Raw genomic sequence first — 14,898 nt, 5'->3', positions numbered from 1 at the left:
GGGGAACCGCCAGCACCACAACAAACACACAGATGCAGGTCGCTGTGGAGACGCCTTTTTATTCCAGAGAAGAAGAAGAAGTCAGTAAAGCTCCTCTGTTCCACGTTTAAACATTTCTGCTGGTTTCCTGAAGCGGCCCGCGGTTCTGGATCGGTTCTGGAACTCGTGTTTGAACAGCAGCTCGTTACTAGCAGACCTTAAGTTGCAGAAGCGTCCTTCACACCGAGGCTGGCGCCCGCAGAAGCTCACGAGGCTTCGTTGATCTAGAACATGGTGGACTTGATGTCTCGACTGAAGAAGGTCCCAAAGTTTAAGTCCCGGGACATCAGCTCCTCCTCCACGTTCTCCAGCGCCCACTTGTGCTCCACGATCTCCAGCGCCTCCCACTCGCTCTGGAACCCACAGACAGCACAGGTGAGTTACCTCCGGAGGAGAAGCTGCACAGCAGCTGCTCAGTGTCGGATCTGCGCTCAGCGGCTCGCCTTAAAAGCCTTGTTGGGGTCGGGGGGCATCGCCATGGCAGCGCCCGTCATCTGGTCCTGCATGATGCGGGACTGGTCAGCAGCTGTGGGGACACAGCAGGAGGGTTTAGCATGATTAAAATGTTCTGTAAAGTCCATCGTTTTAAAGACTAAACTCTGGAATAGTTGTTACCACGTAGAAAGGTAAATAAATAAATACTAAACACGATGGAGGAGGGAAACGGTCCCTCAGGATGCTGCAGCCACTCACCGTTGTCCTGACCCAGGATGAGGCTGTACATGCTTCTCAGGCCGAACACATTCAGGAAGTACCAGGAGGCCGAGCTCACCCTGCGGCAGATATTGAAGGTGTGCACATGCAGGAGATTTATTCAATATAAACACAAGAATATGATGCAAACACACGGATGATTCCATCATTTTTCCTCGAACACGTTGTTTTAAACTAATTTAATAATAAAAAGTTCTGAATTATCTGGGTTTTTTCTACATAAAAAAAATAATAAAATAAAGTTCTTAAGCTGTGATTCAATTTTTTTTCACCAAAGCTTGTTGGCATGCACATATATATATGCTAGTGCTGTGCGATTATAGACAAGATGTTATAGCCTGATCATGATATATTTATGAATGGCAGTGGAGTCTGTCTGCAGGCTGCCTTTGGTCAACAATGCGTTCAGGCTCTTTTGTGGCATCTTGACGCCGTCTCTCTATGTTCTCCATGTCGTATCTTTAAATGTCTGTCTGGTCACTTTTTAAATCCAAACCAAAACCACTCGATGGAACTCCGGTTCCCTCTTTTCGGCACTAATTCATCCCTGGGTTCTGTTTCCGTTGGGTTTTCCATCGTTCCATCTTGTATCCTCGCATGCTCCCCACATTTAGCCTTTATTCCAGGGCTGTAGTATTCGAGTCCGGTCTTGGACTCGAGACCGTTTTTTTATGGTCTCGGCCACTGGTTTTGCCAAATATGGTTCTTGGTCTCGACCGAGTCCAGGCGTCTTTATTTATTTCTCATTAGCGCACATCTAAATAACAAAATGATACAATATTGTTTTTCCAGGGAAGGCATAAACCAACCACAGGAGTACACTGGTAATACTGGTCTATGTCTGGAGTGAAGCTATATTGTAATTTAGTTGCTCAAATGCTCAGTACTAGTACCTAGCAGTGGTAATAGTAGTGGATTGGTGTTTGTATCAGTTGTAACTATAGGTATCACCTTATATCATTCTGTTTTCTTTAGATTAGATTATGTGATATCAAGGGGAATGGTTATACTTACAAATCCTGGGTGTTGTGACACTATTTCTGCTTTTAGATCAACAAATAATAACCCAAAATGATTGACTTTATACTGTCATGCATACAACTTGTTCTTTTCTGTCCTGGACTCGGTCTTGACTCGGACTCGAGTCTTTTGGACTCTGTCTTGTCTTGGACTCGACAAAGTTGGTCTTGACTACAGCCCTGCTTTATTATTATTTTATTTTTTAAAATGATATAAACAAGAGAGGGTGATATCTTTACATCGTAATATCGCACAGCACTGATGCATTCATAGGTAAGCACATCCATCCATCCTCACACACAGGTATAAACACTTGGATCATTCATAGAGGCGCACACAAACTGACACTTTTACATGAATAATGCATTTTTACCAGGAAGCATCCAGGGACAGCAGGTCTATCCCTCTCTGCAACATGGGCTTGAACCTCAGAGTCAGAGGGAACGGCACTTTGGCTGGAAGACGACAGCAAGCACAAGCTAAGAGCGCATCAATAACAAGGAGCGCATCAATAACAAGGAGCGCATCAATAACATGGAGCGCATCAATAACATGGAGCGCATCAATAACAAGGAGCGCATCAATAACATGGAGCGCATCAATAACAAGGAGCGCATCAATAACATGGAGCGCATCAATAACATGGAGCGCATCAATAACATGGAGCGCATCAATAACATGGAGCGCATCAATAACATGGAGCGCATCAATAACATGGAGCGCATCAATAACATGGAGCGCATCAATAACATGGAGCGCATCAATAACATGGAGCGCATCAATAACATGGAGCGCATCAATAACATGGAGCGCATCAATAACATGGAGCGCATCAATAACATGGAGTTTCTTCTGTTTTCTGCCTGAAGCAACACGTCCAGCAGCCTCCTTCATGTTTGCCTTTAAAAAGCAGCTCATGGGGCGGTCGGTGGCGTAGTGGGTACAGCAGGCGCCCCATGTACAGAGGCTACAGTCCTCACTGCAGACGCCCTTTGCTGCGTGTTATTCCCTCTCTCTGCCCCCTGCTTCCTGTCTCTATCCACTGTCCTATACAATAAAGGCATAAAAAGCCCCAAAAAATAAATAAATAAAAATAAAAAGCTGCTTATTCTGTTTAAACTGAACTCTGCAGCAGTTAACAGGACACTGCATGTGGGGACTCTGCTCCAACACAAGAATTCATGGTCTGAATATGTCACTTCTAGTTTTTCAGGTTGGGTTTTGTTAGCTTGATTTAGCTGAATCGGTGCAGAAATGTCTTATTTCTGAAATAAGGTGCATGTTGGAATGGGAGAATGTTCCATAAAATCGCTCTGTGAGCTCAGACCTAACAGCGTGAGCCTGAAGCCCAACCAGCTGGGAGCTCCTGAGAAGGATTCCCTGAGAACTCCCTGAGACGCTAACACGGCGTAACCCTGTTCTGCTCACTGAGGGACGCCTTCAGGTTCTGGGAACAAACGTGAACCTGCAACATAACGAGGAACTCACTTATGACGAATCCAGAGAACGCCCAGTTGATCCATCCACCGATCAGGATCATGGGCAGCACGTTGGTCAGGTTGCCCTTCATCATGTCCGTCACCATGCTGGAGTCTGAAAAAGGGGGTTAAAAAGGTTTTAGGTTTATACACCTGGTGCTAACCTCCACGTGCACCTGGTGAGCACGCATGAGATTTACCTGCTGAACATGCAGAGAAAAGTGCAGCTGCAGCTCTGCAGCTTTTTCTGCCCTCAGCAGATAAATCAGGAGGAGATTCACTCTTTTATGTGTCTCAATCATTACAAACACGTACACACACACACACACACACACACGTGCACACACCTGTACGCACCTGTCATGGGGTTCTTGGGAACGACCTTCCTCTTGACCTTCTTGAAGAAGCCGGTCTCGGTGTTGTTGAAGTAATGTTTCCTCATGGCGAAGGACTGAAAGAGTGAGAACATCAGCAGCTTAAACCTGTGGAGCCGGTCACATGACCTCAGGTGAACATCTGCAGACAGGTGAACATCTGCAGCCAGGTAAACATCTGCAGACAGGTAAACATCTGCAGACAGGTGAACATCTGCAGACAGGTGAACATCTGCAGCCAGGTGAACATCTGCAGACAGGTAAACATCTGCAGACAGGTGAACATCTGCAGACAGGTGAACATCTGCAGACAGGTAAACATCTGCAGACAGGTGAACATCTGCAGACAGGTGAACATCTGCAGACAGGTAAACATCTGCAGACAGGTAAACATCTGCAGACAGGTAAACATCTGCAGACAGGTGAACATCTGCAGACAGGTGAACATCTGCCGGTCTATGGTTCAGACCTTTTCAGACTGATAAATCAGTTCCTTGCACAGGAGAAGGTTTCAGTTTGATCAGCTTTTAAATAACTGAATCACTTCATTTTAAGTGATTCAGTTACATTTGCATCACAAAATGGTTCTCCAGGAAAAAGTCAGACCTCACAATCTCTTGGCCCTATTTTCTCTCCCTTCGTATCACTGCCTGCTGCCGACAGCCGCGCCTGTTACAGTGTTTGCTGCTCGGTCTGCACAGCAGGCAGTGATACGAAGGGAGAGAAAATAGGGCCAAGAGATTGTGAGGTCTGACTTTTTCCTGGAGAACCATTTTGTGATGCAAATGTATTACTCTGTTGAACGCATATTGTTCTGAGAAGCAAAACGCTTTATTTTTATTTATTTTCAAGTTTTTAATTATTTTTTATTTATTAAAAAATTTCAAATTAAAATAAAAAAACAAAAAACGCTTTATTTTTTAAACCCCAGCCAACTAGCCGGACTACCTTCATCAACACCAAAACGAGGCTGGAACTCTGCTCACAGGACGCAGCAGGGGGTAAGAAGATGTTCAGAAATGATGTTGCTGATATGGGATGTCATACAGCTTCATGTCAAATGAGGCGAACTATCCCTTTAAGGTTTGAGGTCAAACCAGATTTTTTTTTAACAAATGTTTAGCATCAACAAGAGTGTGTGTTTAGGTATTTTCTCTCCTAAAAACTGAACCAGCTTCCCTTCTTCAGCTGATTCCACGTTTTAAACCTCGATCCTAAACGCTGGCTCAGCGCAGGGCGATGGAACGCTTTCCGTGGAGCTAAAGTTCACAGCGTGAACATGGAGCCCTGCTGTGGCCTGAGGAGACAGAGCAGCCTCTGAGGGATCTTTGTTTTAAACATCAACCAACAGCTAAAAGTGTTGGTCTTCATCCAGCCTGTGAAACAGGAGCAAAGCTCAGCTGCTAAATAACCAGACGAGCCAAACAGCTCCACGTTTCAGACGCTGAAACCAAAGAACACGGATGCATTACAGGTGCGCCGACAGCACAGAGGAAACTGGAGCTGAAGAAAGCTTTCCAGCAGCCACTGCAGCTCCTCCTGAAACCTGTAAACACGAGGGGGGGGTAAATAAAAGGAGTTTACCTGCCGGGGGATGTACTTCCCGTTCTCTCTGAGGATGCGGCTGCGCAGGAGCACCTGGCTGAACACAAACACAGAACAAGTCACATCAACGTGGTGCTGACAGGAAAACTGATCATTAATATGACCTAAACCGGACTCTAAAAGGCCTTTAAGGTGAGCCGGATAAATACAACAAAGTAAAATGATACGACCAACACATAAACTGTAAAATACTGTAAATATGATAATAAACGTGAATCCACTGTGTACTTCTATGTAACTTTGCCTCATTGGAGAGCCGGTCACGATAAATCCATATTTTAAGTCGGTCTCCTGGTTAAATGCAGCTTTCTGTTTCTCAGTGGTCAGAGGCTCTTCTTCTGTCTCCTCACTGGGCCTTTTCCCCTTCCAAAGACGTCTGGTTTTTACTCTTTTTGCTAGCTTGTGGGTGTAAGATTAGCTTTAATGTATCACATGACCGAGACGAGCATCATGACACGTGTCAAGAGTGAGTCTTTGGCTGTGTTCGAAACCGCATACTTCTCCTCCTAACTCCTACTACCTTTTTGAGTTAGTATGCGAGTTTGAGTAAGCAGAAGTTCCCGGATGCATACTAGATTCTCTGAAATGTTGGGTATGCATCATGAGGTTACTACTCGTACTCAAACTACCCAAGATGCAACGTAACGTGACGTCGCCGATCGTCATTTCCTGTCAAAACGGCAGTTTCAAGCTAGCTACAACGAGGGTAGGTTCACTTCCTGTTTTCAAAACAAAAGCACCAATTGTATGGTAATGGCTTTCCCTATGATAAAAGGCAACGGGTATTTTATTTTGTGAAAATAACCAGAAGTGCGTTGCTCACTGCGGCTATCTTTAGTAGCGCCGAATTCGTGGGAACAAAATTGTAAATAGCCGGTATTTTGTCAGGTTTTCAACACGTTGGGGATCTAAACGACTACTTTCTCACCTGAAAATGTTTCAAATGTTGCTAAAGTTTAGAGAGTTTAGAGCTTAAGAGAAATCAGCTTCAGGCCGGCTGATTTCTGCTCGGGCAGGAGCGAAATGCATTGTGGGTAAACGCTCTGCATACTGTCTGATCGATCAGTATGCAGTATGGAAGTATGTAGTATGCAGTATGTAGTATGCAGTATGCAGTATGTAGTATGCAGTATGTAGTATGCAGTATGTAGTATGCAGTATGTAGTATGCAGTATGTAGTATGTAGTATGTAGTATGTAGTATGCAGTATGTAGTATGCAGTATGTAGTATGCAGTATGTAGTATGCAGTATGTAGTATGTAGTATGTAGTATGCAGTATGTAGTATGCAGTATGCAGTATGTAGTATGCAGTATGCAGTATGTAGTATGCAGTATGTAGTATGCAGTATGCAGTATGTAGTATGCGGTTTCGAACACAGCCATAGACGGATGTAACGGAGAGAATTCGATTATTTTTCAAAATAAAACATTGTTCAGACTCGGATAATAAATAAAACGGAAATAATGTGAGTTATTTAGTCTTTCTGTGCGGCCTGGTACCAGTCCGGGGCCAGGGGGCTGGGACCGCTGCTTAAAAGAACATCTTGTTGATCCAACACAGAGTTTAACTCAGCAACATGCACATTTATGCAGAAATACAGTAAAACCCAATGATGGTCGACCTCCTGATGGGGCAGAATCTGGTTTGTATTGATCTGGTTTTACTGTGTTCAAAGAAAACTAATTAATTCAGTGAGTTCATTAATGAGATGTGAATCCTGCTTATTGTTCGTGTTCACACTTCTGCAGAGGTCAGAGGTTACGACGTAACGTCCTGCTGACATCACAGCACGATACAAAAACACAGGAACTGATACTCGTGTTTTAAAGGCCTCACCTGTCAGACACCTGCTCCAGGTCCACCTTCTTGTCGCTGTGCAGCAGCTGGGTGACGTAGTGCCGGATGACCCCCACAAAAAAGGTGATGAAGACGATGGGCAGGACCACCCACATCCGAATGCTGGAGTCCAGCAGGAGCTCCGGACCGGCCATCGCTCTCTGTTCACGCCGGCAACCCAGACCCCGAGAGGAGGATGCTGAGGAAGAACACGTACAGGTGAGTGTGTGGTCAGTCGATCCAGATGTTTCATCTGTAAACCGTCAACAACTCTCACTCAGAACAGAAGTCTCACGTGCACCATGAGCTGAAACCGCCAGCAGCATCAGCGCTGAGTAAAATATAAACAAACAGCAGCATCAGCGCTGAGTAAAATATAAACAAACAGCAGCATCAGCGCTGAGTAAAATATAAACAAACAGCAGCATCAGCGCTGAGTAAAATATAAACAAACAGCAGCATCAGCGCTGAGTAAAATATAAACAAACAGCAGCATCAGCGCTGAGTAAAATATAAACAAACAGCAGCATCAACTCTGCGTAAAATATAAACAAACAGCAGCATCAACGCTGCGTAAAATATAAACAAACAGCAGCATCAACGCTGCGTAAAATATAAACAAACAGCAGCATCAACGCTTTGTAAAATATAAACAAACAGCAGCATCAGCGCTGCGTAAAATATAAACAAACAGCAGCATCAACGCTGCGTAAAATATAAACAAACAGCAGCATCAGCGCTTTGTAAAATATAAACAAACAGCAGCATCAGCGCTTTGTAAAATATAAACAAACAGCAGCATCAGCGCTGCGTAAAATATAAACAAACAGCAGCATCAACGCTTTGTAAAATATAAACAAACAGCAGCATCAGCGCTGCGTAAAATATAAACAAACAGCAGCATCAGCGCTGCGTAAAATATAAACAAACAGCAGCATCAACGCTGCGTAAAATATAAACAAACAGCAGCATCAACGCTGCGTAAAATATAAACAAACAGCAGCATCAGCGCTGCGTAAAATATAAACAAACAGCAGCATCAACGCTGCGTAAAATATAAACAAACAGCAGCATCAGCGCTGCGTAAAATATAAACAAACAGCAGCATCAACGCTGCGTAAAATATAAACAAACAGCAGCATCAACGCTGCGTAAAATATAAACAAACAGCAGCATCAGCGCTGCGTAAAATATAAACAAACAGCAGCATCAACGCTGCGTAAAATATAAACAAACAGCAGCATCAACTCTGCGTAAAATATAAACAAACAGCAGCATCAACGCTGCGTAAAATATAAACAAACAGCAGCATCAGCGCTGCGTAAAATATAAACAAACAGCAGCATCAACGCTGCGTAAAATATAAACAAACAGCAGCATCAACTCTGCTTAAAATATAAACAAACAGCAGCATCAGCGCTGCGTAAAATATAAACAAACAGCAGCATCAGCGCTGCGTAAAATATAAACAAACAGCAGCATCAACGCTGCGTAAAATATAAACAAACAGCAGCATCAACTCTGCGTAAAATATAAACAAACAGCAGCATCAGCGCTGCGTAAAATATAAACAAACAGCAGCATCAACGCTGCGTAAAATATAAACAAACAGCAGCATCAGCGCTGCGTAAAATATAAACAAACAGCAGCATCAACGCTGCGTAAAATATAAACAAACAGCAGCATCAACTCTGCGTAAAATATAAACAAACAGCAGCATCAACGCTGCGTGAAATATAAACAAACAGCAGCATCAGAGGTCCGTTTCACGTAGCAGGTTTAGTGAAAACTCTGAGTAGGTTAACCCTGAAATGAGGGAAACCCTGAGTTTTCCGTTTCACAAAGGGAGGTAACTGAACCCAGAGAAAGAGGGGTAACTCAAGCCTGTTTCACAAAGAGAGGTAACTTAACCTCACGGTCAGTTACCGGAGTAACAGACTCTCTGAACCTAACCTGGTCGGGACCAGGTTTTATTCAAGAAACCTTGAGTTTCTTTCTGTCTCCGCCCTCTTTCAGCCACACACGCCATTTGATTTCCTCATTCATTCAGTCAGCAGAGCGAGTTCTTCTACTTCTAGAAGTCCTTTAGGCACAGTAGGAGGCAACTTTTTTCACGAACATGATGTCCTTTTGACAACGATCCCGTGGATGAAGGTGCAGCATTACTGCGCAGAGAAATAAATATTCGTCGGAGATGGTTATCAGACCGCGCATAGATTTTTGCATTTACAGATAATTATCTTTTTGAGCAGCACCATCAGAATGTGTTGGGACAAAAGAAAAAAAAGACATAAAAGACAAATAAATATTTGTATGAATAGGCTTAAAAAAGACATATATAGGCCTATTATATTTTATAAAGGCACTCGTGTCTTGGGGATGGATTCCCTCAGCCACTACCCTCCCGTTAGAGGTGGCGGTGCTGGGCACCACCCGTTTTACGGGCATCTGCCTTCTTTCTGTTGGCTCAGTAGAAATCTGTGTTAGTTTAAATAGGCTTAATTATTTAACAGAAGATGATATAGATGATGACTCTAAATTGTCCTTCGGAGTGACTGTGAGTGTGTATGGTTGTTTGTCTCGTTTGTCTCTATGTGGCCCTGTGATGGACTGGCGGCCTGTACCCCGCCTCTCGCCCATTGACCGCTGGGATAGGCTCCAGCCCCCCCGCGACCCGACTGACGGATTCAGCGGTGTATAGATAATGGATGGATGGATGATATATATGAGAAGACATAGTTTATGTGTGTGAAAACAGCATTATGTTGGGAATAAAATAACTGCACAGTCAAATAGCCACTTAATATTTATTTTACAGTGTAAAACATGATCAAAATGAGGTACCTCCATGCCGAGGTCTCACCTGTTTGAACAATGTTTTTATATTTCATCTTAAACTGCTGCCAAGAGCGCTTCTCCCCTGTGGGATTGCACCTAAATTAAATAAATGAATGGGCTACCATTCAAGCAGTTTCCCTGTAATATTATTGGGATTGCAAAGGACTACATTTAAACTTACACTTTTGCTGCTGCAGCGGTGTTGCACTTATTTCTAAAAACGTATTGAAACTCGCCGTATGAGCGCATTAAGATTTCCAATTCGAGGTTGGTGAAAAACGTAGCCCCTCCTCTTCCCCGTTGCCATGGTGACTCGTCGAATCGGGGCTCCATTGATGCTGGCTTTTTAAAGTTGTGGTGCACGCGCTAAACTCAAGGTGAACTTACTCAGAGTTGATTAACCTCACTCAAATCAGCGTTTCTGGAACCGAAAACTCAGGGTTTTCTATCTCAGAGTAGATCAACTCAGAGATCAGGAATAGACTCAGAGTATGTTGAACCTGCTACGTGAAACGGACCCCAGCGCTGCGTAAAATATAAACAAACAGCAGCATCAACGCTGCGTGAAATATAAACAAACAGCAGCATCAACGCTGCGTAAAATATAAACAAACAGCAGCATCAGCGCTTTGTAAAATATAAACAAACAGCAGCATCAGCGCTTTGTAAAATATAAACAAACAGCAGCATCAGCGCTGAGGAAAATATAAACAAACAGCAGCATCAACTCTGCGTAAAATATAAACAAACAGCAGCATCAGCGCTTTGTAAAATATAAACAAACAGCAGCATCAACGCTGCGTAAAATATAAACAAACAGCAGCATCAACGCTGCGTAAAATATAAACAAACAGCAGCATCAGCGCTGAGTAAAATATAAACAAACAGCAGCATCAGCGCTGAGTAAAATATAAACAAACAGCAGCATCAGCGCTGAGTAAAATATAAACAAACAGCAGCATCAGCGCTGAGTAAAATATAAACAAACAGCAGCATCAGCGCTGCGTAAAATATAAACAAACAGCAGCATCAGCGCTGAGTAAAATATAAAAAAACAGCAGCATCAGCGCTGAGTAAAATATAAACAAACAGCAGCATCAACGCTGCATAAAATATAAACAAACAGCAGCATCAGCCCTGAGTAAAATATAAACAAACATCAGCATCAACTCTGCGTAAAATATAAACAAACAGCAGCAACACTAAAGCATTAAAGCTGGAACCGCTCCATGTTCCACTGTGCAGCGTCCCCTCTTCTTCTTTTAACAACATCTGGAAACATCTGGAACCGAGGAGCCAAGCTGCTGCACCTCTGGGAGAGTTATTTTAACAACATCTGGAAACACCTGGAACCGAGGAGGAATGCTGTCCCGTTCCTGTCTGATGGACTCCTGGCTCTTCTTTGCTGTATTACTGACCTGTTGCCATTTAACCAGATCAGTTCCACATGTTCCTCCAGCTGTTTCTGTCTGTTTTTGGGGAATTGGGTTGTACTTTAAACACCTGATTATAGGACAGGATCACTTATTACGACCATTTGCACTGAGTGGAGTAACTGAAACGTTATCAATGAAGAACTTTGGCTAATAAATGCTTCTGATTCACTTCATTTGCAGCCTTTATTCAGCTGTTAACTTTCTAAGAAAGTAAAATGATTTAGTTTTTATGAGTTCTCAGTCCTGGTTGCTGCCCATATCTGCCACACAGATGTCGAAAGGCTGTAAATGAGTGAATAATCCTTATTGAGACACCGCAAACACCGTCAGTCTACTGATGTAATACAGCCTGCAGGGTCTTTCAGCCCTTTAATCCTAACGCACTTTAAAGAGAGTCCAAGTCCAACTTCATGGGTCCGATGGCACCAAAACTGTGTTGGAGAACAGTCGTCCAATGACTTACCTGATAGGTTAATGAACAGTTCTTTATTTAACCTCCAGGGTTTGGTGACAAGCTGCCAGTCAAACTCTTCTCCGTCGATAAACTTGATTCTTTAACTTATTTTTATGATTTTAACTGGCTGTTATTCAGGAGTCTCACATAAAAACCTGAAAGTCTGGTTCCAGTCTGCACGACTTTAAGTATTTTTATCATTTATTTACACAAAGCCGGTCCTGGAGGAGCAGGTGGGGAGATGAGGCCGTCTGGTTTGGACACCTCAGGGTTGGGTTGGTTCTGTTGGCTTCTCGGTTCTCCATCAGAAAAAGGTGGAGCGCTCCCTCCGGATCGGGGACGAGTCTCTGCCTCAGCTGGAGGAGTTTCAGTGTTTCAGCATCTCTGGATCTGGTTCTCAGTGATGGTGAGTTGGAGTCAGAGAGACGGATCGGGGCTCCGTCAGCAGTAATGAGGGCGCTGCTGCTCCGGTCCGTTGTGGTGAAGAAGGAAGGAGAAGCTTTCAGGTTGCTGCTCCATCTTTGCTCCAACCCTCACCTGTGCTCACAGATCTGGGTAGAGACCCAAAGAAGGAGGTCGTGGATACAAGCGGCTGGAATGAGGGGGAGAATTAGAGCCACGGCCCTAACCCAAATGAGGTGGTTGGGACATTTAACTAGGATCCCTCCTCTCAACTCAACTCAACTTTATTTATATAGCCTTTATATAGCCAGCTGTGGCTGAAACAAAGTGCTGTACAAGACAAAATACAAGGCATAAAACACAAGAACAATGCAAAAATAAAAATAAACAACAACAATATTAAAACAATAAAACAATAACAGAAACAGAGTCTCATGCTGGGTTAAAAGCCAGGGAATAAAAATGAGTATTAAGACGAGTTTTAAAAACTGGTCGCCCTGTTTCCCAGGCAGATCCAGATCCAGGTCCAGGGGTCCTGGGGCAGACCCAGAACCCACCAGAGGGATTACCTGTACCTTTATTGTTAAATGTACAAATCTGTTTTTATTTAGTTTACTGATGTTTATTATTATTACTATTATTATTATTATTATTATTATTTACCCTACTCTTCATACTGTAGATTTGTATATAGCTAATGTGTATTTCTCTGATGTTTATTCTATACTGTAGATTTGTTTATTGCTGATGTTTATTCTCTATTTTTATTCTTTTCTATTTGGGAGTACCTAAACACCGGAACGGACAGGAACGGACAGGAACGGACAGGAACGGACCCAGATTTAGCCAGATACACATTAAGAACTCTTGTAGAAGTCACCTGTATATGTAATATCCAATGATTATAACACGGAATTATTCCATAAAATATGAAAAGTTGTTCAAAACGTTACCTTGGTTTGAGAGTATAGATGGGAATCCCTCTCCTTTGTTGTGATGCGACCTCTGGAATTAACCCGCAAAGGGTTTGTAAATTGCCTGTTTTTTACTATTGTGGTATTGCTGATGTGTTTTGGATATTTGTATGAATGTTTTCCAGTAATTAATAGTAATTGGTAATGAATGTTGAAACGGTAAGCTTTTATTTTAGTAAAAGTTACCTAAACCAAGGTAACGTTTCGAACAACTTTTCATATTATATGGAATAATTTGGTGTTATAATCATTGGATATTACATACAGATGACTTCTACAAGAGTTCCTAATGTGTATCTGGCTAAATCTGGGTCCGTTCTGGTGTTTAGGTACTCCCATTCTATTTGCTTGTTTTTCCTTTAATTGTTTACATATCTTTTATACTGTACGCTGTTGCAACACAATAATTTCCCAAATTGGGATGAATAAAGTATTTATATATCTATCATCTGACCCAGGAACACGTCGTGTTTCCGCTGGAGGAGCCGCAGATTGTCCCTCGGCAGAGGGATGTCTGCGGCTCCGTCACACACCTGCTTCCCCCGCAACCTCACCTCAGGTAACCGGACCGTGATGGACGGACAACGTGGACCGACTCATTCCTCATTAAAGCCCGAACAGAACACCTGTTAGCAGGTCTGGGAGCCCCGAACTCATCAAAACACACTAACCATAAGTTGGGCCGTTAACGGAACTAACTGCCACTAACGGCTGACTTCTCTTCGTTAGCTAACCTGTTTAAGTTATCTTTAGCCACCGATTAGCTCAGCACAAAGTTGACTTCAAACGGCTAGTTTGGCTAGTTTGGCTAGTTCACCTGACAGCTCTCCCACCCCCAAACCGGCCTTTATCCGGACTATTTTGGCTCAGTAACAGTTTGGTTTACTCTAAACTGACCGAGAATCTGAATATTTTCAAATATGAAATAAACAAAACTCACCGCATTAATGAACTTTATGAATTAGCGACGAAGTTAAACACGCTCAGCTGCTCGAGGAAGAGGAGGCACTTCCGGTTAAAGCGGAAACACTACAAAGGTTTTTAAAAAGTTTGTCAAATATTATTTAAAAATTTGTGTTAATCATTTAAAAAGTGGCATCAGACCACTAAGTTAAGTTTAAAACGGAAATCTGGAATAAATAAAATATTTCTAATCGAGTTGATCGTCATTTGACACATTTTACTTCCCTATTTATCTAAAAGTTAACCTTGCTTAACCTTTAACTTAGACCAACCTTCACACTGTCACACATCTCACTGATTCATTTTTGATCCAGCTCATTTAAACTGTACAAACATCAGGTGTTTTTACATCCCTTCAACGTTTAAATAATATGTTAAATGCTAAATATTATAATCAGAAGGTACACTTGATTTTTAAAGATTTTTAATGATGGAAAAACATGAAAACCACCTCTCATCTTGCTCTGCTGATTAAAAAAATTCTGCTTTTCACATGGATGTAACTTTGGAACTTGCTTCCTGCCTAAAGATTATTTGCAGACCATTCACCCCCCTCATATCTCAACGGGATCTGATGGGCTCTATGCAAAGCAAGCCCTCTTCACACAGACACCCGGCACCATACTCCTGGACTTCCACTGAGTCGTTTTGGCGGCATTATTTTGCAGTATTAGTCTTATTTCTCTCATTTAAATGATTTTTATTTGTTTCTTTTTATATTCTTTTATGTATTTTTAATGCTTCCTCCACTACCTGCTGCAAT

The 14,898-nt window shown here is 42.6% G+C and overlaps 1 protein-coding gene across 1 annotated transcript; it reads right to left on the bottom strand.

Moving 5' to 3' along the window:
• Positions 1-145: 145 nt before the first annotated feature.
• LOC142390486 (ER membrane protein complex subunit 3) lies at positions 146-14,194 on the bottom strand. The gene is made up of 9 exons (XM_075475948.1): positions 14,113-14,194; positions 7,069-7,267; positions 5,210-5,267; positions 3,609-3,702; positions 3,262-3,366; positions 2,147-2,228; positions 733-812; positions 483-565; positions 146-392 (listed from the first exon to the last, which is right to left on the bottom strand). Exons 2-9 carry the CDS (start codon positions 7,221-7,223, stop codon positions 264-266), a joined length of 786 nt encoding a protein of 261 aa, XP_075332063.1. The 5' UTR covers positions 7,224-7,267; positions 14,113-14,194; the 3' UTR covers positions 146-263.
• Between the last annotated feature and the right edge of the window lie 704 nt (positions 14,195-14,898).

The sequence above is a fragment of the Odontesthes bonariensis genome, chromosome 10, assembly GCF_027942865.1.
Source record: "Odontesthes bonariensis isolate fOdoBon6 chromosome 10, fOdoBon6.hap1, whole genome shotgun sequence".
NCBI classification, from domain to species: Eukaryota; Metazoa; Chordata; class Actinopteri; order Atheriniformes; family Atherinopsidae; genus Odontesthes; species Odontesthes bonariensis.
This window is presented reverse-complemented; position numbering and strand designations above follow the sequence as displayed.

What these genes read in the sequence shown, in the direction of transcription:
- LOC142390486 (XM_075475948.1), bottom strand. Translation starts at nt 7,223, where the DNA reads ATGGCCGGTCCGGAGCTCCTGCTGGACTCCAGCATTCGGATGTGGGTG. An exon ending in TCCCAAGAACCCCATGACAG is followed by an intron (nt 3,367 to 3,608) that starts GTGCGTACAGGT and finishes CCCCTTTTTCAG; the next exon opens with ACTCCAGCATGGTGACGGAC. An exon ending in CATCCTGGGTCAGGACAACG is followed by an intron (nt 566 to 732) that starts GTGAGTGGCTGC and finishes GTGTCCCCACAG; the next exon opens with CTGCTGACCAGTCCCGCATC.